General features: G+C 44.5%; 1 protein-coding gene across 3 annotated transcripts in view; it reads left to right on the top strand.

Annotated features, from left to right (window-relative positions):
* LOC120931210 (cell migration inducing hyaluronidase 1) overlaps positions 1-24,674 on the top strand; it is a 226,115-nt gene that overhangs the window by 115,999 nt on the left and 85,442 nt on the right. For all 3 annotated transcript variants that reach the window (XM_040342426.1, XM_040342423.1, XM_040342424.1), the window contains 5 exons: positions 339-436; positions 8,367-8,507; positions 18,320-18,458; positions 19,726-19,962; positions 22,031-22,210. In XM_040342426.1, coding sequence (XP_040198360.1) covers positions 364-436; positions 8,367-8,507; positions 18,320-18,458; positions 19,726-19,962; positions 22,031-22,210 — 770 coding nt within the window. In that variant the 5' untranslated portion in view covers positions 339-363. The remainder of the gene's footprint in view (positions 1-338; positions 437-8,366; positions 8,508-18,319; positions 18,459-19,725; positions 19,963-22,030; positions 22,211-24,674) is intronic.

Genomic DNA, 24,674 nt, shown 5'->3' with positions numbered 1-24,674 from the left:
GTTGTGTTATTTAGTCACGTTCATTACTTTTTATCCTTGGGAGCTATTCATTGTCTGTGATAAGCTTGTCAGGTGGGGTATAAGCCAGATCAAGTCTGTTTGGCAGCATGCTCTTCCTGTCATATGAGGACGGTGACATTATAACAAAAGCTTTTGCACAGATGGACATTGTACAGCTTACAGGACTTTACAGCGTCTACCATAGTGTCTGCAAGTCTAAGATGTTGTTCAATTAATTTAAGGAAGAAGTGGTCACAGGTGGTTCATCGGATACACAATAATACTGACTATAAGTAAATGTAAAAAGTTTGCTAAACAATTTTTTTTGTGTGTTACAGGTGAAATTGGACCCTTCAGTGAACCATGTATCTGGACAGCATGGGGGTAATGCTGAGTTTCCTGCTTTGCGCTGTGATTTTTACACGTGGGATTACAGGTCAGTTTTAATTAAAGTGAAATACTAAACTGGTGACTATCTATAGGAACTGTGGATAAATTCAGGGATTTAAACTCCTATATATCTATGAATCTGTGAGTCCTTTTTGCTTTGAACCTGCCTACTCTCAATGTCTGATGTCGCGTACACACGACCATTTTTAATGGTCAAGAAAAACAAAGTTTTTTTCAACTCGATTATTGTTAAGTCGGCCTTGCCTACACACGATCGTGAAAAAAAAATGCTCGAGCAAAGCGCGGTGACGTACAACACGTACGACGGCACTATAAAGGTGAAGTTCCATTCGGATGGCACCACCCTTGGGGCTGCTTTTGCTGATTTTGTGTTAGTAAAAGTTTGGTGAGAGACGATTCACGCTTTTTAGTCTGTTACTGCGTGATGAATGTGCTATCTCCATTACGAACATTAGTTTTACTAGAACGAGCGCTCCCATCTCATAACTTGCTTCTGAGCATGAGCGTTATTTTCACGTCGTTAAAGCCCACACACGACCATTTTTTACGACGTTAAAAACGACAACGTTAAAAACGACGCAAAATTTAGAGCATGTTCTAAATTTTTAATGGCCATTTTTAACGTTGTGAAAAATGCTCTGGAGCCTACACACAATCGTTTTTAATGACATAAAAAAAAAAATGACGTTTTCACATCACGAAAAACAGTCGTGTGTACGCGGCATGAAGTACAGCTTGGCAGGGAGCCACAATCCCTGGTAATGTATGGTTCTCCTATACAAACACTTGGAGACAAAATAATAATTCTGTATTGCACTGACTTTTGTTTGCTTACGGAAAACTGCAGGCTTGATTTAGATAGTTATGTTGTACTCACCCATAGTAACCAGTCATACCTCTTTGGAAGAATATAAATACCTGTATTCTCATTGTCGACTTATTAACCACTTAAGACCCGGACCTTTAGGCAGTTTTTGCGATTCAGCACTGCGTCCCCGCCCGCGACCCCACGGCTGGGCTTAAAGAGCCATGTACGTGGATGTGCCCAGCCGTGCCATTCTGCCGACGTATATCGGCGATAGGGGGTCCTTAAGTGGTTAATCTGATCCTAAAGTGGTTCTAAAGGTTTGAATTTTTTCCCCTTAAAATAATAAATATATCATACTTACCTGTAGTGGTTTTGCACAGAGCAGCCCTGATCCTCTTCTTCTTGGGACCTCTGCTGGTGCTTCTGGCCCCTCACCCTTGCCCAGTGCCCCCATAGCAAGCTCATACTTCCCAACATTTTCAGATGGGAATAAGGGACACCTACCAGCAAACCTATGTTGGCATGGCACACGCCCCCTGCCACATCCCCTTAACCACTTACCCCCCGGACCATATTGCTGCCCAAAGACCAGAGTACTTTTTGCGATTCGGGACTGCGTCCCTTTAACAGACAATTGCGCGGTCGTGCGACGTGGCTCCCAAACAAAATTGGCGTCCTTTTTTTCCCACAAATAGAGCTTTCTTTTGGTGGTATTTGATCACCTCTGCAGTTTTTATTTTTTGCGCTATAAACAAAAATAGAGCGACAATTTTGAAAAAAATGAATATTTTTTACATTTTGCTATAATAAATATCCCCCAAAAATATATAAAAAAACATTTTTTTTCCTCAGTTTAGGCCGATACGTTTTCTTCTACATATTTTTCGTAAAAAAAAATCGCAATAAGCGTTTATTGATTGGTTTGCGCAAAAGTTATAGCGTTTACAAAATAGGGGGTATTTTTATGTCATTTTTATTATATTTTTTTTACTAGTAATGGCGGCGATCAGCGATTTATTTTTCGGTACTGCGACATTATGGCGGAAACTTCGGACACTTTTGACACATTTTTGGGACCATTGGCATTTTTATAGCGATCAGTGCTATAAAAATGCATTGGATTACTATAAAATTGACACTGGCAGTGAAGGGGTTAACACTAGGGGGCGGGGAAGGGGTTAAGTATGCCTGGGTGTGTTCTTACTGTGGGGGGGGGGGGGTGGCCTCACTAGGGGAAACACTGATCCTCGGTTCATACATTGTATGAACCGAAGATCAGCATTTCCCCCGCTGACAGGACCGGGTGCTGTGTGTTTACACACCCAGCTCCCGGTCCCCGCTCTGTACCGAGCGATCGCGTGTGCCCGGCGGCGATCGCGCCCGCCGGGCACACGCACGGGAGTCGGGGGCGAGCGGGGGGCGCGCGCGCGCCCCTAGTGGCGGCTGGGAGAGAGGACGTCATACTACGTGCTCTCGCCCAGCCGAGCCAACTTGCCGACGTATAACGGCGGTGGCCGGTCGGCAAGTGGTTAAAGGAGAATTAACAAAAAAAAAAAAAAAGGTTAATTAAATCCACAAGGGCTTTTTTTTACCACTACTATTCCTTTATATTGGCTTTTAAAATTTACAAATGCAGCAATTTAGAATTTGGATGAAAGGATTAGCACTGGGAAACACTTTTTGAAGGATTAAAAAGTGCATTTTATATACAACTATATAGATCAGACCAAAATGAGGGACAAATGAGGGGGAAAGAGGGAGAGAGGGACATTGGACAGAGGGACATTGCTCCAAATCCCTCGAAATCAGGGGCAGTTAGGATCTATGCAAGCTACCTGCTCGGTGAGCACTTAAGTATGTATGTTTGCTACTGAAGCGCATCTCTGTGTACCCCCCTGCCACCCCACCTTCACTCCCTCCTTACTGACTGTGATTAACAGCAGCGGAAACCAATGGCTCTCACTGCTGTGTCTCAGCCAATGAGGAGAGAGAGACCAGGGAGAGCCTCCGCTGGATAGGACTCGGGTACATATTAATGGGGCTGTGGGGGGAGCTGCACAATGGAAAAATTTGCTGCATGAAGGTAAAAAACTCTCACCCTTTACAACCACTTTAATGAGACATTGATCTGAAACAAGTATGCAATACCAGAGTTTAGACTGTTACAGCTGCCGCATGTTTACTCATCAGCACTCGCCTCCACTGTCTGTACCAATGCGCATCACCATCACTGCAGTAGTGCGCTATTCTGTAAACAGCCCATTCAGTGTATAGGCACAGTTTTTCAAGAAAAATATAAAATAATACAGAAATTTTCCATTGACCTCTTTTAAATGGCTAAAAATAAGTGACACTTGGAAATGGTTACATTTTCCTGCTGTGGAAATTGAATGACTACCAGTATGTTATATTAGGTGTTAAATCTTTATTGGACCTGTTTAAAAATTCATCACTGTTTATTTTTATTGGATTTGGTCACACAAAGCGTATTTTCCTTGTCGGCCACGGACCAAGACAGGTATTTTGCAAATGATCTTCTATCTGGGTAAAGAAGCACAGCTTTACTCTTTGTTTTTTTATTATACAGGGATTTTCACCTGGTCAGATTAATTGGTAATCACTGCTGTCATAAGTTTCGAGACTTGGGAAACGATCATGATAAGATCATGACGGCTATTCTCTGTGAATGAATTCCCTATTGGAGCTGAGTGTGCCAAGAGTGGTGGGATTTACAGACCCCTAATAAAACCTGGAGAAAATTAGAATGTCAGTGTGGACAATAGAAACCCACCACTTGTTTGCTTTAATTTTCTATCAGTCCCTACAAAATGACAAATGGGTGTTGTTATAGTGGACATCTACCTTTTGTATGAATATTGGTATCTTAAAGGGGAGTTCCACCCACAATTTCACTTTTTAAATATAAATAACCCTGTAATACACAATCTTAATGTAGTCTAGTAAAGTTGGTCTGTAAACTAAGGTCTGTTTTGTTAGGTTGTTAGAGCATTTGTTAGAGCATTTAGTTAGTTTATAATCTAGAAATAGACCGTGGCCATCTTAAGTGTGGGCATCATGAAGCCAGACTGTATGACTTCCTGGATTTCAGCCTTGCAGATCTCGCACATGCTCAGTGCTGCACAAGCGATGTAATAGGTTTCAGTCAGGTTTCCATAGCAACGGGAGTGTCAGAGGAAGTTGCCGCCCCTTCTCTATGCAAATAGGCTGATTGCAAGGACTACTTTGATACATGATGCCTATCCCAGAAACCCTTGCGAATAGCCTTGTGACTTAATAGCCTAGGCTAATAAGGAGAAGGAAGTAATGAAGCACTACAAAATAAAGGTATTTACAAGCAACAAAATAAATAAAAATTGTCCATTCTGAACACTATGAGATTAGGGCATGCAGCACAGACAAACATAAAAAAATGGGTGGAACTCCACTTTAAATATGCATCCAACATTATTCAGAGAGAAAACCCCAAAATCTCTCTGAGAAGTAAATGTACAACCCTTAGGCCCCGTACACACGACCGGTTTTCTCGGCAGAATTCAGCCAGAAACTCGATGGGAGACGTATTCTGCCGAGAAAACCGGTCGTGTGTACACTTTTCGCCGAGGAAACAGTCGGGCCAAAAAGAGAACATGTTCTCTATTTCCTCGTTAGTCAATGGGAAAAGTTGGCTCGCCGAGATCCTCGTCGGCTTCACAAGGAACTCGACAAGCAAAACGATGTGTTTTGCCCGTCGAGTTTCTCGGACGTGTGTACGGGGCCTTAGGCCTCGTACACACGACCGAGAATCTCGTCGTAAATGAAACGTCGTGTTCCTCGACGAGTTTCTTGTTAGGCTTTTGGAGAATCTTGTCAAGCTTTCTTTGCATACACACTGTCAAGACAAAATCTCGTCGTTCTCAAACGCGGTGACGTACAACACGTATGACGGCACTATAAAGGGGAAATTCCACTGGCGCCACCCTTGGGGCTGCTTTTGCTAATCTCGTGTTACCGTGTGTTAGTAAAAGTTAGTAAAAGTTTGGTGAGAGACGATTCGCGATTTGCAGTCCAGGGACCCCGTCTGTGGAACGATCTACCTACCACCATTCGATTGGAGGTGAACCACTTGGCCTTCAGGAGAAAGATTAAAACCTATCTCTTCTGGGGTCAAAGGGGCTCTACGCATGGAATTGATTCAGCGCCCAGAGGCGATTCAGTTCGCATGTGTTGCGCTATATAAGTTTCTCACTCACTCACTCACTGTTACAGCGTGACGAATGTGCTATCTCAATTACGAACGCTACTTTTACCGAAGGTGCACTCCCGACTCATTTATTCTGAGCATGTGCGGGTTTCTTAGCATACACACGAACGTGTTTCTCGTCATAAACCAGCCTGACGAGAAACATGACGAAGAAATTGAGACTCCTGACGAGAAAAAAGAGAGCATGTTCACTTTTTTTCTCGTCGAGATCCACGACAGTTTTCTCGACGAAAAACATACACACGACTGTTTTTCTCAGCAAAAATGCTCTGCCAGCATTTTTCTTGATGGCTTTTGCCGAGGAAAACGGTCGTGTGTACGAGGCCTTACAAATAAGTGTGTTTCAATTTATGCTGGCCCTTATTCTACAATAAATAACCCCTGCGAAAAATAAATTCAACGTGGGTCAGTGGGAATAATTTTCCTTGGTTTTGGAAGTCAGTGGAAAGAATGCCCCCCTCCCTTAGACCCCTTTCACACTGGGGCGGTTTGCAGGCGCTTTTGCACTAAAAATAGCGCCTGCAAACCGACCTGAAACAGCTGCTGTTGTTTCTCCAGTGTGAAAGCCCAGAGGGCTTTCACACTGGAGCGGTGCGCTAGCAGGACCGCTCCAAAAGTCCTGCTAGCCGTATCTTTGGAGCGGTGAAGGAGCAGTGTGTTTTTACCACTCCTCCACCTCTCCTTACCATTGAAAGCAATGGGAAACTGCAGCTATACCGCCGGTAATGCGCCTCTGCCACTCTTTTGCATTCATTGAGAACATTTTTAAGAAGTTTTTTGAATGGGGTCTGTGCAGGGCACTCGGCATGGACCCAGAACCGCGCAGAGATCACTGGAGTAGGGCTGCCAACTACAGTGATTTCTAGAGCCGCTAGCCGCTACCAGCCACTAGCGGGGGATAAAACCGCACCGCTAGCGGCCAAATTCCTGCCGCAATTCCAACAGTAAAGTGCCAATAAAAATAGCGGCGCTTTACCGCTACCGCACCTCCTGCCCCAGTGTGAAAGGGGCCTTATTGTGGTGGTCAGAATGGCAGCTTTACAGACAGCTAAAAAGATCATTGGTGTCATGCTGCTGGCTCTGCTAAGTGGTGCTGGGCCCAAAACTATATTATATATCATAAGTGGCCAACCAACCGTCTATAAAACCAGAGTTTGCAGCCCTATAATTGATTCAAAACTGCCAGAAAACTACCGCTCGACTAGTGACTGGGAAAAAAACATGGGAATCAATCTCACCTTCACTGAGATCCCTTCATTGGTTGCCAGTAAAAGACAGAATCACTTTCAAGGCACTCTGCCTAATACATAAGTGTATTCAAGGCAACGCCCCCCCAATATCTATGCGAAAAAATAAAAGCCCATAACCCCAATCGCATTCTGCGATCCACCAATCAAAACCTCCTCCAGATACCCAAAGCCAGATACAAGTCCAAAGGAGATCGAAGATTTGCAGTCCAGGGACCTCGCCTGTGGAATGCACTACCAACCACCATCCGACTGGAGTCGGACCACTTGGCCTTCAGGAGAAAGATTAAAACCCATCTCTTCTTAGGTCAAGGGGTTCCTTACCCATGAAATGGATACAGCGCCCAGAGGCGATTCAGTTCGCATGTGTTGCGCTTTACAAGTTTCTCTCTCTCTCTCTCACTCACTCAAGAAACCCCCCGCAGCCTCCGAAGGAACCTTATGGTTACATGGAACCCTGCTTGTGAAGGGCTGATATAGAGGATAAACCTCCCACTTGCTTTATATACCCCAGGCACTCCGTTACTGAGGTCCCAACTCCGCCCTCATACAACCATTACAAGAGAGTCTCAGGCCTCGTACACACGACCGAGGAACTCGACGGGCGAAACACTTCATTTTGCTCGTCGAGTTCCTTGTTAGGCTGTCGAGGAACTCGACAAGGCAAGTTTCTCCATTGCCGTCGAGGAAAAAGAAGACATGCTCTCTTTTTGGCTCAACGGGATCCTCAACAGTTTCCTCGTCGAAAAATGTACACATGACCGGTTTCCTCAGCAAAAAAAAAATCCCAGCAAGTTTCTTGCTGGTTTTTGCCGAGAAACTCGGTCATGTGTACGAGGCTTCATTATTGATACTAGATTAATGGTTCTCAACTCCTGTCCTCAGGACCCACTAACAGGCCAGGTTTGCAAGATAACTGAAATACATCACATGTCATATAATTTGCTGCTCAGTGATTGCAGTATTCTAGTCTGCATCTCCCCAAGGTAATTCTTAAAATCTGGCCTGTTAGTGGGTCCTGAGGACTGGAGTTGAGAACCACCTCGGATGGTCTATTTATTTATTCATGTTGAAGTCAGTGTGATGGAGAATTTCTTGATTTTGAAAGCTATTTTTCGGTGCAGAGCTCGGAAATAAGTCAGAATTATAAAAAGAAATGTTAAGCATCAATACAGCACCTTCTACCCAAAACTGAAATGCCATTACTGGGTGGACTTGATTACCCTTTGGTGCGACCCTGCTAATCATCACATTCAACAATCTTAGCAATATATCATAAGGAGTCAACTAACCTATTGAATATTCCAACTTTCTAATTTAAAAATTCTTTACCAATTCAGGGAATTTGGGGGACGTGGTGACCCATTTACCAGGCATGATATAAGTGGCATATATAATCCTTTTTTTTTATTATAGGTATTTTTAAGGTATTCCTTCATATTAAGATTATGTGTTTCATTTTCATTTGCCATATGAAATAATAGACTGTTTTGAGTTAATAATGGGGCATGTTTTTTTTTTTGCTTTCCCTGCCAGAATTTCTTGGTGTGTTTTCATACTTGAGTGTGATTCACCTCGTAATGGCAGCCACTCAGCAAATACCATTGCAATCTCTGAATATATTTATTTTCAATTTTAGGAATTTGTCCACATGAAGACCCCGACTTAGAGCCTTGGAGCCCAGAGCACAGTGAAGAGAACCATGTGACTATTGATGGAGGCCAAAAGCTCCTTCTGGCGTCATCTGTAACTGTACACTCCATACGTATCACCAACGGGGGTAAGTCAGCTATTCTACCAGGCTTTGCGCTAGAGGAAAGCATCCCAATAGGCATGTATTTCAGCAGAAACTATGCGTTTATTCATCTGTTTATTTAAACAAATCGTATTGTTGATCAGATGAGCCAAATTCTTTGGCAGCTGGTAAATTCATAAGCGGATTCCCTGAGTGCTGAGCCAAATCAGATTCATATGCAACACATTGGGCTAGGCTCAATAATGGCTGTAATTATTTAAAAATGAACTTGCCCTATTTATCAGTTATCTTTTTTTTCTAAAGCCCTGTACACGATCGGACCGATGGACCGTTTTCATCGGACGAACCAATCGTGTGGGGGCCCCATCAGTTTTTTTTTCCCATCGGTGAAAAAAATAGAACCTGTTTTCAATTTTTCGTATGGTTAAAAAAACGATAGAAAAAAACGATCGTTAGTGGGGAAATCCATCGGTCAAAAATCCACGCATGCTCAGAATCGGAAGCATTGAACTTCATTTTTCTCTGCACGTCGTGTTTTACGTCACCGCGTTGGACACGATCGGATTTTTAACTGATGGTGTGTAGGCACGACTGATGAAAGTCAGCTTCAACAGATGAAAAAATCCTTTGGTTTGTTTTATTCAGACAAACCGATCGTGTGTACAGGGCATTAGCCTGGCTATTGTAAAACGATTGCATGTTAAATTTAAGAACGAAGGTGATAATAAAGTGTACATTATAGTCAAAACTAGAAATTAAACCTAGATTCACAAAGAGTTACGCCGACGTATCAGGCGCTCCGGCTTCACTGCCCGATTCCCTTAAAAGCATGCGCCAGTCGCACAGAGCCGTCCGCACTGGTCCCCGTTGTGTTCTGGGAGCTGAGTGTTTCCCAGAACACAACGGGCTGGGCCGGGAAGTGACACACTACCCGTAGAGTCCCCGCAGAGAGGCATCCCCGGAAGTGGGTGCAAACACCTGTCTTTGACAGGTATCTGCACCCCCCTCCCCCCTGAAAGGTGTCAAATGTGACACCGGAGGGGGGGAGGGTTCCGATAAGCGGAAGTTCTACTTTAGGGTGGAGTTCTGCTTTAAAGGGGTTGTAAAGGTACAATATTTTTTCCTCAATAGCTTCCTTTACCTTAGTGCAGTCCTCCTTCACTTACCTCATCCTTCCATTTTGCTTTTAAATGTCCTTATTTCTTCTGAGAAATCCTCACTTCCTGTTCTTCTGTCTGTAAAGCCCCATACACACTATCAGTTTTCCTGCAGGTTTTTCTCTTCAGGTTTACCAAAAACATCTAATACGAGGTCAAACCTTAAAGTGGAGGTTCACCCTCAAAAAAAAAGAGATTTTTAATACAGCTTACCTGTAAAATCTTTTTCTTGGAGTACATCACGGGACACAGAGCGGCATTCATTACTATATGGGTTATATGGAGTACCTTCAGGTGTAGACACTGGCAATCTTCAAACAGGAAATGCCCCTCCCTATATAACCCCCTCCCATAGGAGGAGTACCTCAGTTTTGTAGCAAGCAGTATGCCTCCCAAAATGGTCCTCAAAAGAGGGGTGGGAGCTCTGTGTCCCGTGATGTACTCCAAGAAAAAGATTTTACAGGTAAGCTGTATTAAAAATCTCTTTTTCTTTATCGTTACATCACGGGACACAGAGCGGCATTCATTACTATATGGGATGTCCCAAAGCAATGCTTACAATGAGGGGAGGGAGAACATCTCCAAGACAAAAGGATTTAATTTAGAGATATACTCAAATCATAATAAATCCAACTTATTTGAGAAAAATAATCTTAAATTTTAAATTTAACTCAAAAAAAGAGGAGCCCCCGGAATCCGAGGGTCTCAAACTGCAGCCTGCAGCACTGCCTGCCCGAAGGCAGTATCAGTATTCCTTCTTACGTCCAACTTGTAGAATTTTGTAAATGTGTGGACAGAAGACCAGGTTGCCGCCTTGCAAACTTGAGCCATAGAGATCTGGTGGTGTGCTGCCCAGGAGGCGCCCATGGCTCTAGTAGAATGAGCCCTTAATGATACTGGAGGAGGCAACCCTTTCAAGCCGTAGGCCTGAGTGATCAATTGCTTAATCCACCTAGAAATGGTGGACTTTGCAGCTGCCTGCCCCTTCTTGGGCCCATCCGGTAGAATAAACAGCACATCTGTTTTCCGGATCTTCTCTGTAGCTTTAAGATAGGCCTTCATGGCCCTGACAATATCCAAGGTATGCAGCAACCCTTCCTTTCTGGAAGTAGGTTTAGGGAAGAAGGATGGTAATACCAAATCCTGGTTCAAATGAAAACTGGATATGACCTTCGGTAAGAAGGAAGGATGAGGGCGGAGAACGACCTTGTCCTTATGAAATATAAGATATGGTTCCTTACAGGATAAGGCTGCCAGTTCCGAAACTCTTCTTGCGGAAACTATGGCAACCAAAAACACCAACTTCCTTGTCAGTAGAACCAAAGGAACTTCAGCCAACGGCTCAAACGGTTGTTTCTGTAAACTCGACAGAACAAGATTTAAATCCCACGGACAAAGCGGGGATTTAACTGGAGGTTTAATACGTAAGACCCCTTGAAGGAAGGTCTTAACCAGCGAGTGGGTGGCCAGCGGCCGCTGAAACCACACTGACAGGGCAGAAATCTGTCCTTTGATTGTGCTTAATGCCAATCCTTTATCCACTCCTAGCTGGAGAAAACTTAAAACTCTATCTATGGTGAACTTGCGAGGAAGCCATAGCTTGGACTCGCACCAGCCTATATAGGCCTTCCAGACCCTGTGATAAATCACCCTAGAGACCGGTTTCCTGGCTCTGATTAGGGTAGAGATTACTTTCTGAGACAGACCTCTACCCCTGAGAATCAAGGATTCAGCTTCCAGGCCGTCAAATTTAGATGCCGTAAGGCAGGGTGGAGGATCGGACCTTGCGATAGCAGGTCTGGCCTTAGAGGCAGAGTCCAAGGGTTTCCCACTACCATCCTTAGGATTAGTGAGTACCAAGCCCTTCTGGGCCATGCTGGAGCTACCAGGATAACTGGTATGTGCTCCACCCGGATCCTGCGCAGCAGGCGGGGTAGTAACTGGAGCGGGGGAAACGCATAAAGAAGCTTGAACTGATGCCAAGGGCAAACCAGAGCATCGGTTCCGCAGGCCATCGGATCCCTTGAGCGGGACATGAACCTGTCTAGCTTCTTGTTGAGTCTCGATGCCATGATATCCACGTCCGGCACTCCCCATCTTTGGCAGAGTGCTTGAAAGACTTGTGGATGCAGAGACCATTCCCCCGGCCATAGAGTCTGGCGGCTTAAGAAGTCCGCCTGAAAGTTGTCCACTCCGGGAATGAATATTGCCGATATGCAGGGCACATGAGCCTCTGCCCATAGGAGAATCAAGCTCACTTCTCTTTGAGCGGCCTGACTCCTGGTCCCCCCTTGGTGATTTATGTATGCCACTGCCGTGGCATTGTCTGATTGAATTCTCACCGGGAGCCCCTGCAATTTCGACGTCCAAGCCCTGAGGGCTAGTCGAACAGCTCTGAGCTCCAAGATGTTGATGGGTAAAAGCTTCTCTGGCTTTGCCCAAATACCTTGGCGAGTGGAACCATCCACAATCGCTCCCCAGCCCGTCAGGCTGGCGTCTGTGGTCACTATCTTCCAAGCCACTGGGCTGAAAGATTTTCCCTTCAGTAGATTCTGAGGGTCTAACCACCAACACAGACTTTGCCGGACTCTTGATGAGAGAGGCAACGGGATATCCAAGGCCTGTGGCCTTTTGCTCCATGCTGACAGGATGGCTGCCTGCAGGATGCGAGTGTGGCTCTGGGCGTATGGCACCGCTTGGAAAGTAGCCACCATCTTGCCTAGTAATCTCATACATAGGCGAATAGTCGGTTCTTTCTTGCTTAGAACCAGTAGGATTAATTCCTTGATGGCTTTGACCTTCCTCCGAGGTAGGAACACCCCTTGTTGTTCCGTGTCTAATCTCATGCCGAGATATTCCAACTGCCTTGTGGGCTGGAATGCTGACTTTTCTCGATTTAGGACCCAGCCGAACCTCTCGAGGTATTGGACCGTGAGGGCCACTGCTCGTTCCAAGCCGGGAGACGAGTGGTCTATGACTAGGAGGTCGTCCAGGTATGCTAGGATCGTGACCCCTTGGATCCTTAGCTTGGCTAGGATTGGAGCTAGAACCTTCGTGAACACCCGGGGGGCCGTAGCCAACCCGAAGGGAAGCGCCACGAATTGGAAATGACGCGAAGCCACCATAAAGCGTAGATATCTTTGATGTGGCTGATAAATTGGAACATGAAGGTAGGCATCCTTTATGTCTATGGACGCCATGAAGTCGTCTTTTTGGAGTGTGGCAGCTGCTGACCGCACGGATTCCATCCGAAATGAGCGGACTTTTAAGTATGCATTTACCATCTTTAGGTCCAAAATTGGCCTGACATCTCCATTGGGCTTTAGGATGATGAATAGGTTGGAGTAGAAACCCAGCCCCTGTTCCAGGACTGGTACCTCTACTATTACTTCCTGGGAAAGTAGATGATCTAGAGCCGACCTTAATGCGGCTCCTTTCTCCAGATCGTTTGGAATCCTTGACTCCTGGAAATGAGGAGGAGGAAACCTTTAGGAATTCTAGCTTGTAGCCTGTGGCCACGGAAGACCGTACCCACTCGTCGGGAATGCTGGCTTCCCAAATCTCCGAAAAGAGTCGCAGCCTTCCCCCCACCTTCGTGGGTGGGGGCGCCCCTTCATGAGGTAGACTTGGGGGCTGGTTTTGCTGGCTTGCGAAACCACTGCCTCTTGCCCCTAACAGTCTGTCCTTGTGATCTGCTGTTGAAGCCGAAGTTTGTTCTTGCAGGAGGCCGTCGATACTGCTTGGCATTAGAGGGCCCCTGCCCAGGGGAGGACTGTCGTTTAAACGCAGGTCCCTGAACCCTCTTCCTAGTTGGCAAGAGAGTACTCTTGCCGCTTGAAATGGTCTGAATGTATTTATCTAAGTCCTCTCCGAAGAGCCGTCCTCCATGGAAGGGAAACCCTGCCAGGAGCTTCTTGCATGGGGGCTCAGCCTCCCAGCTTTTTAACCATAAGAGTCTTCTCATATGGATAAGGGATAATGATAAACGTGACGCTTGTTGGATAGAATCCTTGATTGCGTCTACCGTAAAACATATGGCCTTAGGGACATCCGAAAATTCTTCTGCCTGCTCGGCAGGAATAAGTTCAAGCATTTGCTTAAATTGATCCGATAAAGCTTGAGCGACTCCAATCGCAGCCACGGCTGGCTGTACTACTGCCCCTGCAGAAGTGAAGGAGTTCTTAAGTAGGGCTTCCAAGCGTCTATCAACTGGATCTTTGAAAACCTGTACGTTTTCTACAGGACATGTTAACGATTTGTTAACACATGAGATGGCTGCGTCTACTGCAGGAGAAGCCCATCTCTTGGAAAACTTTTCTTCCATAGGATATAAGACAGAAAATTTCTTAGGTGGAAAGAAAACCTTGTCTGGTTTGTTCCACTCTTGGAACAAGACTTCCTCCAATAGAGGATGGATCGGAAACACAGCACTGCTTTGAGGCGCCCTCAGTGAGCCCAAAGCTGAAACCGTCGATACCTGGAGATCTGGTACAGGCAGGTTGAATGCCTTATGGACCAAGTCCGTCAAGCCCTGAATCCACCAGCTCTCCCTCAGGGAGACTGCCCCAGACTCCTCTGTATCCGGATCTTCGATCCCTGAACCTACTTGGTCTCTGTCCAAGAGGTCCAATTCCCCAGAGGAAAGGACCTCCTCTTCCGAGGGTCCGCGCACGGGTGACGGAGATCTATTCCGCTTACTACCCCGCATGGCTGCGGCTATCATTTCTCCCATGCTTCTCCGCATCTCATTTAAAGAGGCGAGTAACACCTCCTCCGTGACCACCTTAGGGTTGGGTTGACTCGCGTCAGCTCTAGCCCCAGACCCCGATGGCCCAAAGGCTCCCTGTGGGGAAAGCAGCGGCATAGCTCTATCCGAGACCTCAGATTCTGCGGGGGAATCCCCACCTTTTGTACCCTCTGATCTTGATGCCATGGTACAATACCGAGGTACACCTGCTACTTATTGGTACCTGGGACTTATAATAGTTAAATGCCCAAACACCTGTTTGGGGAATAAAAAATGTTTCCTCTACCCTAGATGACACTTTTTTTTTTTTTTTTTTTTTTTTTTTTTTTTTTTTAAAAGAAAAACTTTTCTTCTTTTTTTTTTTTTTTTATTTTTTTTTTTTTTCAATCTAGGCAAGAAAAAACATTCTATCCCCCTGAGTAGTATTGCCAAAGAAAAGACTATGAGATGGAAAAGAAAACCAGCCTATTCCTAGGCTAAACCACAATCTTCTGAAGACTGTAGTATTCTTTCTGGCCACTGTGTGTCCTCAGCGCCCCGTGCTTCACTCCAGTCCTTCCTCCCTTAAGCCAGAGAAATGAATGAGCTGTGGCATCTAAGGAAGGGCCGCCCCTTCCTTTAAACCACTGACCCGCCCTTCCCCCCCCAGCTAAAATGGCGCCAAATGCGTCTATAACACGTGCACGCGCACCGCGCGCGCGCCCGCCGACGGGGGGGGGGTTGGGAGGAAGGGCCTCTCTGTTCCTGCAGCCGCAGGCCTGGAACACACGAGGAGGTCAGCGTTTTGCCTGCCTTGCAGGCATGAGGGAGAGGACTGGATAGAGCATCGCCTGGAGGCTTGCAGGTAAGCATAGCTCTCTGACACACACATACACTTGTACATAAAAGGCCCCATACACAGCTTTTCCAACACTACCAGGGAGGTCACTTTTTATGGGGAAATATAACATATAGAGCCATCCTATCTTCATGATATGTGACTGGTTTGCCAGATGCAATGCATAACCTTAGGCATGTCCCCTGTGACCTCCCAGAAAAAACTTGCTAAGAGCCAAGCCCCGCAGGTTTTTCCCCTCACTTACCTGCTCCATGCCGCAGGACTTTGCCAAGCAAGAGGTCCAATCTTCCCCCATCTCCGTGGGGATGTCTAGACCTTCAGGCCCTGGGAACCTTCTTCTTCCATGAAGGATCCACTGTCCTGGGCCCATACAGCACCCTGGCAAACAGAAAACATTAGGCGCCCCAAAGGTTTTCTAAGTTCTGGGCCCAGGGTCCAGCTCTCTTAAAAAGAAAGCATTATGGGCTATACCCCAAGGGTTTGGGGTCCGGTTACTGACCACTTTAGCGCGCAGGCTTTTTTGGACAGAACCGGTAGCTCACCTAATCCCAAGGATGCGGAGGCAAGCTAAACCATGACTAACACCTAAGACACTGGCGTAAAAACTGAGGTACTCCTCCTATGGGAGGGGGTTATATAGGGAGGGGCATTTCCTGTTTGAAGATTGCCAGTGTCTACACCTGAAGGTACTCCATATAACCCATATAGTAATGAATGCCGCTCTGTGTCCCGTGATGTAACGATAAAGAAATTTCTGACATCACATGGAGTCGAGCCATCCTACCGACAGAATGCCGGTGTTTTTTTTTTTCTCAGCACATACCTCGTTATCACGATTTTCACCTCACGGCAATCCCGTGGGAGTGGGCGTTCCCAAGCACTGCCTGTGATTGACAGGCTTCCGAACGGCGCATATTGCGCGTCACAGGTTGCCGAAAAAACCCGAACGTCGGTGTGGCTCTATACGGCGCCTGCGCACCGACGTTCGGGTTCTGTCGGCAACCTGTGACGCGCAGTATGTGCCGTTCGGAAGCCTGTCAATCACAGGCAGTGCTTGGGAACGCCCACTCCCACGGGATTGCCGTGAAGTGAAAATCGTGATAACGAGGTATGTGCTGAGAAAAAAAAAAAAACACCGGCATTCTGTCGGTAGGATGGCTCGACTCCATGTGATGTCAGAATTTTTTTTAAAGGGTGAACCTCCACTTTAAGAGGCCCTTGCACTACATGGTTTTGGTAAACCTGAAGAGAAAAACTGATAGTGTGTATGGGGCTTAACTACACACAGTACTGCAAGGCTTTCTCCCTGGTGTGCAGTGTTGTGCTCGCCCCCTCCCTTGGACTACAGGAGAGTCAGGACGCTCTCTACGTTACAGATAGAGAAAGGAGCTGTGTGTTAGTGGGTGTCCTGACTCTCCTGTAGTCCAAGGGAGGGGGCAAGCATGACAGTATACCTATACCTGCCAGTCCTTTGCATTCATTGAGAACTTTCAAGAAGTTTTTTCAATGGGGTCTGTGCAGGGCACTCGGCATGGACCCTGAATCGTGCGGAGATCACTGGAGTAGGGGTGCCAACTACAGTGATTTCTAGAGAGATCCCTTAGGTATGGTATATGTATAGTTATGTTAGACCAAGCTGAACCATTGTAACTACAGTGGGGATCGAAAGTTTGGGCACCCCAGGTAAAAATTTGTATTAGGCTCCATGCACACTGAAGCTGATAAAAGCTATAAAAAAACGCCAGTAGCTTTTCAGGGAGCCTTTCAACGTTTTTTAGCGTTTTCGTAATAGCTTTAATCAGCGCTTTTCAGTGTAGCTTTTTTTTCTACTTTTTTTTTCAATGGATTAAAAAACGCAAAAAAAACGATGGCACCGGCGGTTTTGAGCGTTTTTGAAAGTTTTTCTGCGTTTTTCAGCGTTTTTTTCCGACAAAAACGGCACTTTGAATGCAAATTTCAGGCGTTCAGAAAAAAGCCAATAAACTCCAAAGCTCATTAACACTAAAAAACGCCCAGGTGTGCATGGGCACATAGGCTAACATAGAGTTCAGTTTATGGGCTTTAAAAAAAAAAGCCAAAACGCCAATAAACTGCAGTTTATCAGCTTCAGTGTTCATGGAGCCTTAATGTGCATAACGAAGCCAAGGAAAGATGGAAAAATCTCCAAAAGGCATCAAATACAGATTAGACATTCTTATAATATGTCAAAAAAAGTTAGATTTTATTTCCATCATTTAGCCCTGGTTCACACTGGGTACGATTTGGAACGATTTGAGATGCGATTTGACATGTCAAATCGCATCTCAAATCGGCGGCAATTGTCGGCAATGGCACTGTCCTAATCAGTGCGACGCCGCATCTGCGATTTCAAAAAGTAGTTCCTGTACTACTTTTTGCGATTTTGGGCCGCGATTTACATTAAATTGCGGCCGAAATCGCTGCAAAATCGCGGCCGCGAAATCGTGGTAAAATCGTGCATTTTACCGCGATTTTGAATTCGCAGCAGTGTGAACCTAGGCTTACACTTTCAAAATTACAGAAAACTAAAAAATGGCTGATTGTTGGGGCAAGGTCAGATGAGTCTGGGCATTTAAAAACTTTGAGATTGACATCACCCGGTCTTCCCAGACGATGATTGAGAACAATCCATGACACTGGCAGGTCTCAGCTTTGCATGCTATAAATTCTGCAGGGTGCCCAAACTTTTGCAGACGCCATTTTTTTGTTTTCTGTAATTTTATAAGTGTAAATGATGGAAATAAAATCTAACTTTTTTTTTACATATTATAAGAATGTCTAATCTGTAATTTAATTCTTTGGGGGATTTTTCCGTCTTTCCTTGGCTTCGTTATGCACATTAATACAAATTTTTACCTGGAGTGCCCAAACTTTCGATCCCCACTGTATGTAGAAATTGGCATACCTAGAATTCCTCTTTAATAAATATGTCATGTATTAATTTAAGGGCAGTATTGGAATTAATCAGACAAACGCCTTCAGCAGCAATGCCCCTAGAAGTCGGTTTACCATGCTGTTCATAATGTAACTGGGCTGTACAAGCCTCCTGTAAACATATCTGAATCTTATATTACAGGAAAACTTGTCATTAAACCCGGTGAAAAGACCATCATCATCCGCACCAGATTTATACTGATTGAGGACGGGGCAGAGCTGCATGTAGGGAGCGAAGACTGTCCTTTCCAAGGACATCTCACCATCATTTTGTATGGAAGGTAAACTTATTAGCAATTGCCTAACGACAAGGGCCGAATTGTTTCATTTTTCAACCACAAGACCATGCAATGCAGGACTTGTGGTCGGCATTGACTCTCAGACTGGATGTGGAAATATAAACAGAGGAGACGAGCGAAGGAAAGGTTACAAAATCCAAAAATAATCAGCTGTGTGAGTCAGAGAACACAATGCTGTGCAAATAAATTTGTTTTCAATGAGTTTTATTAAGTAATCTATAGCATCTTGACATTGGCAAGTTTATTTAGAACAAAAGGCCATCTTACTAATAACTATTTATATTGACGGTATTGGTTGACTTATTCGTATTACATAAAGTAAACGTGTGTTTTTTGCAGCAGTATACTCACACTATTTCTATGTGAATATGTGCCGCTGGGGAGGGGGGGGGGGTGGAGGTTGTGTTGGGATTAAAGTGAACCTGTTGCTTTGGAGCAGAAAGTATCTGGAGCAACTGTGCATGACAACCAATCAGCTCATCAGCTTTCGTTTTCTTTTTCTTTTTTTTTTAATTGACAATTTTTATTAGATTTTTTCCCCAATATACAGCTTTAATTTTCAAAGCTTAACTGAACAAGAAGATATACAAGAAGATTGGTTGCCATGCACAGCTGCTCCAGATCCTTTCTGCTCCAGTTTTGATAAATTGCCCTCACTGTGTTCTACATATCATACTTCTGACTACGGCACTCTAAGTACATTGTAGAAAAGCAAATGCAATGGAATGGTTTTATTTTATTAAAATGTGTTCTGAGGTTTGTACGTGTCTGTTACATGCTCACTTGTGGTACTGTCATTTAGCTTATGCCCCTTTAAGCCGCTCCCGCTGTTGACACAGTTTGACCACAACTTTAATGTGATGTGGTGCATGGTGCTCTAGTCCTTGACAATTTTTTTTAGGGGGGTGCAAAAAAATGACTAACTCCAGGTGCCAAATTTGCTAAGTATACTTCAGAAGCATGGTAGAAAGTGTTACGAATATGGCTGCAAGAGATCATATAGAGCAGGGATCCTCAAACTACGGCCCTCCAGCTGTTGCAGAACTACACATCCCATGAGGCCTTGTAAGACTCTGACATTAACAGACATGACTAGGCATGATGGGAATTGTAGTTCCTGAACAACTGGAGGGCCGTAGTTTGAAGACCCATGATATAGAGATTTGGTTACGGAACATTGAATGAACATATTGACTTTGTGTTTCTGCCATTAATGTACACATTAAAAATGATGCTCTTTACCATGTAGGTCAGATGGAGCTGAACTTCCTCATGATTATTTTGGTCACAAATACATCGGTGTGGGAAATGGAGGAACCCTTGAAATTCACGGCAAGAAAAAGATGTCCTGGACTTTCTTGAACAAAACACTCCACCCTGGTGGCATGAGTGAGGGCGGGTACTTCTTCGAGAAGAGCTGGGGGCACCGCGGCATCATTGTACATGCCATTGATGGTAAAACTGGCGAGGTGATTCATGCAGACAGGTGAGTTTCTGATAATATCTTTTTATGCTTAACTCCATATTCTTTTATTATAGTCAATTGGAAGGAAAATACCACCCAGCATTTGAGTCCTCTCTGTTTTCTACCTTTTTATGACAAAATAGGACCACAAACTAAAGCAAAATGCAAAGCACATGGTAAAGAATTGTAAAGGATAATGCCAAATCTAGTCTAAAGGACCTTTAAGGTATCGAATTTACAAAAATAAACCAACATTTTGGTATTAAGAAGAATCCATCATTATATTGTTAAAGCTGAAGTTTAGATGCAACAATTTTACTTAGTTACATGGGTGCAATACCTGTGGAATCCCCGTGAAAAATAGAAATCACTGTAGTAGGCACTGCTACTACAGTGATTCTCACCAGCTTTGGGGTCCAATGGCGAGTATCTTAGGGTGACCAGACATCCCCAATTTCAGGGGACAGTCCCCTGATTGAGGACACTGTCCCCGGACCAAGTCTGTCCCTGGTTTTGTCCCCAGATTGCATTAAATAGGGGGCAGGGGCAATTTCAAAGACAATCAGTGCAGAATTAAAATAAAAAAATTTGAATTACACCCCTCCGCTCCGCTGTGCCTATTAGCATAGGGGGGTTGTATTTTCCCATTATCTGTGCCCCCTTCTGATGATCATGTGCTGGTCGGAGAGGAGGGAATATTTCTTCAGTTTTGGGCGCATGCCCATTTAGCTTCGTTCGCATTTTCTTCTGCCTTGGCTCAAATCCTGGTCAGCCACCTGCCTATCTCCTTGCCTTCCCTGGCAGAGTGGTCTTCCTCCGCTCCCCATCCAGTAGTAGCCGGGGCCCGAAGAGTAAGACTTGAGAGGCTGTGAGGCGGGCGGCGACGGGCAGGGAGTCGCTGATTGTTGCCATTACTAGTAAAGAAAAAATATGTCTCCGGATTTCATTTTAAAAATCTGGTCACCTTAGAGTAGCTGTCTTGCTGCTTAGTGAACACAGGAGGTATGCCACTTGGAATGGGCGCCATTCAAGGAACACTTTCTCAGTGACGGCACAGAGTCCTCTAAATTGGACAAGATCGAGATTATGATGTCACCACACCATTTCTCCACCTTGTCAAATTAAGAGAGTGCTTTGCATTCATTGAAAAAAATGCAAATTGTTATCTGAATGGCGCTCATGCCAAGTGAGTGACCATCTGTGTTCAGTAAACAGCAGGGCAGCCACTTGGCATGGGACCCGGAAAGCTAGTGGAGACCACTGGAGTAGTGGTACATACTACAGTGACTTCCAGCTTCCACGGAGATCCCATAAGTATGGCACATATATATTTACATTGGCCCTATGTAAAAATTACCATACCTAAATGTCAGCTTTATCAACCATGTTGCAAAGCATCCATATAGGTAAATACACCCTACACCTCTCTAAACTCTGTTGGAGTCATCCTGTTCATCGGAGAATTTGTCTGCTGAGCAGGTGCATGACTGGTCCATGTCCACTCAGCTTGCAGCTTCATAGAGGAGATTGGAGGGTCTGATCAGGTCCACCTAAAAAACTGACAGAGCCCTAAACTAGGGTTGCGCCCATACCGGTATTGATACCTGTACTAAGCATTTGCACAAGTACTTGTTCTCGTGCAAAAGCTCCGAAACATAAAACTGATAACAAATGGAAAAAGAAAATATGGCCAGCCGCACTCCAAGAACCTTGATGGTTGTCTTTATTTAAAAAAGGAAAAATGCACTACAAGTCACAGCACACTACACGGGAGTAGAACAGCTGACGCGTTTCACACTATAAATTAGTGCCACCATTTCTCTTTTTCCTCATTAAATGTCTTCAACATTGCAGAACAGGTCCAATTGATTGTGACTACTACTAGGTATAGATGTGAGATATAACCTAACATATAGCCTCTTCCTTTTCATTTCATGTATTTTTATTGCTTTCAAGGTTACTGGTTTAGTCCCTGTATGTCCTTACTTTGCAAAGCATTAAAGAAGATAGTTGGAGACATAGAAATGAATATAAAGAATTCTGTTGTGTTCATGTGTAATGCTTCCATGTCTTGTTTCTCTGCTGACAGGTTCGATACATACAAATCTAAAGATGAAAGCGTCCGTTTGGCTCAGTATATGAAATCCGTCCCAGAGGGTACCATATTGTCAGTGGCAGTGAATGATGAGGGTTCCCGTAACTTAGATGATTCTGCAAAGAAAGTGATGACTAAACTGGGGAGCAGACACTTCCTACACCTGGGTTTCCGGTCAGTATAGTAGGATATTCTACCATCTTCATTGACTGGCCACCGTAGACTGCAGGAAAACTGTCTTTTTCTAGCCAAGTTAACAGCTAATCATGCCACTCCCTAATAGTACTATTACGGAGAAAATGTATTGTTGTTTAGGCATGGTGTTCCAAGCATTGAAAGTATCACGTGACCATTATGTGACCTTAGTACCATGATGCTTTTGGTCATGGGACTTTCACCTCTGTCCATGACTCTCCATAATTATACTCTTGAACATTTTTTGTTGGGGGTGGTTTATGTGGTTTTTCTGCAGGTCTTGTCCTCACACTTCCAGGTTTCTGGTTTAGCTGAGAATGACATGACCCACTCTCTACCTGAAGCCTCTTGGGGTGCTGACATCACACATTCCAGGATGCTTCGGGTCAGTCTCTACCACACTGCGCATGCTCTGGGAATTCTCTCCAAACATCGTCAGGGGGCTGGTTCAAAGAACCTGGAAAAGACCGCTGGCCTCCTGATGACGTCAGAAGAGAAGATGGTGGCACAGGACCTGGAGTGCTGAGATGGAGATGTGGCTAACACTAGACAGCACTAGATTCGTGGACTGGTGAGTAGCTTTTTAAAGTATAACTCAAGGCAAAACCTTTTTTTTTCTCATTTTGGATAGAGAGGAGAAGGATTAGAACCCCTATCAGTTTTTATTGCTGTCCGTGTCCCTGTTAAGGAGATTCACCCTCTCTCTATTTGTCCTGTTTACCATTATCACTTAAAGATAAAAGAAAAGATGTTGGGTTGTCCCCAAAAAAGTAATAGAGGGAAAATCTTCCAATGGGGACCTGGGGGTCCCAAATGAATTACCTTGATTTGCAGGAATTTCTCTCACTTCCTGTTCGGCTATGGGACAGGAAGTGAAGGCAAATCTCCACAATGTGACACAGATGGTGGAACAAAAATCTGACGGGTTAAAACCCTGCGTTTCTCTATCCAATAGAAAAAAAGTTTTGCCTATAGTTCTACTTTAAGGACAGCTCAGCTGTTAAGTTAAGATTTAAAAATGAAAAGAGGAGAATAAAGCTTCTCTTTAAGGTACTGTATATATAAACTAAGTCAACACAACCTCACATAAGCTTTAACATGTCAAAATACATTTTTAATATTTTTCTTTTTTTTTTTCACTTTATATATTTATTTGTTTTTCTTTCCTTGTTATACATAAAACAACATATGGGTAGGCACAGAGCAAATATAATACCAAAAACAAATACGTATACAGTCCTCTTGTCTAATAATACATACACATTTGCTCTGGACGTCCCATAAACTCCCTCAGTAATTCTTCCCACTCTAACCCTTTTCTTGATCCTCACTCTTTCTCCCAGAGAGACAAGTGAGGGATTCGCCCTTTCCCAGCTTAATATTTTTCAATCAGTGCCTTTCCTAAACAAATTAATAAATAATACCTGCTGATCCTGCTATAAAGGTCCTAATTCAGGTACTTTCGGTTATGAGAATGACAAAGCACCGTCAATGGCTTCCAATTGTGCTTTTGCGTTGTCAACCTATCACACAGCATTTCGATTTGCAACTGGAGCACACATTATGCAGGCATGGTCCCCAAATGGCATTGTCATGAGACCCTCCCTGATAAATGCTGCAGCTAAGTACCTGCATGTAGACAGAAAGTGGCCGCAGAAGATCAGCTGCACTGAGATGCAACAAAAGATTTTAAAAAGTGATAAAGGAATATTTTAATTTAAAAAAAGCTTAGTATTCACAATTCATAAGCATATACTCATTCAGTTATGGTTTGTATTTACTATACGTTATTGATTTTTTTTTCTTGGAAATGTAAATGTAAAATTTATAAATGAAATCATCCTCAGGCATGCTGTGTACTAATAGCCAGATTCAGAGAGAGTTAGGCCGGCGTATCAGTAGATACGCCGACCTAACTCGGAATCTGCGGCGTCCTAAGTTTAAGTGTATTCTCAAACTGAGATACACTTAAACCTAGCTAAGATACGACGGCCTGCTCCGTCGTATCTTAGGGTGCAATTTTTCCTTTGGCCACTAGGTGGCGCTTCCGTTGAGTTTGGCGTAGAATATGTAAATGCCTAGATACGTTGATTCACGAACATACGTGCGCCGTCGCAGTAAAGAAACGCCGTTTACGTAAGGCATTTTCCGTGGTAAAGTTATTCCATCAAATAGCTGGCCTAGTCAATGTTAAGTATGGCCGTCGTTCCAGCGTAGAAATTTGAAAATGTTACGTCGTTTGCGTAAGTCGTCCGTGAATGGGGCTGGACGTAATTTACGTTCACGTCGAAACCAATACGTCCTTGCGGCGTACTTTGGAGCAATGCACACTGGGATATGTACACGGACGGCGCATGCGCCGTTCTTAAAAAACGTCAATCACGTCGGGTCACCCCCCATTAACATAAAACACGCCCCCTCATCCTCATTTGAATTAGGCGCG

Source organism: Rana temporaria, chromosome 3 (assembly GCF_905171775.1).
Source record: "Rana temporaria chromosome 3, aRanTem1.1, whole genome shotgun sequence".
Taxonomy (NCBI): Eukaryota; Metazoa; Chordata; class Amphibia; order Anura; family Ranidae; genus Rana; species Rana temporaria.
This window is presented reverse-complemented; position numbering and strand designations above follow the sequence as displayed.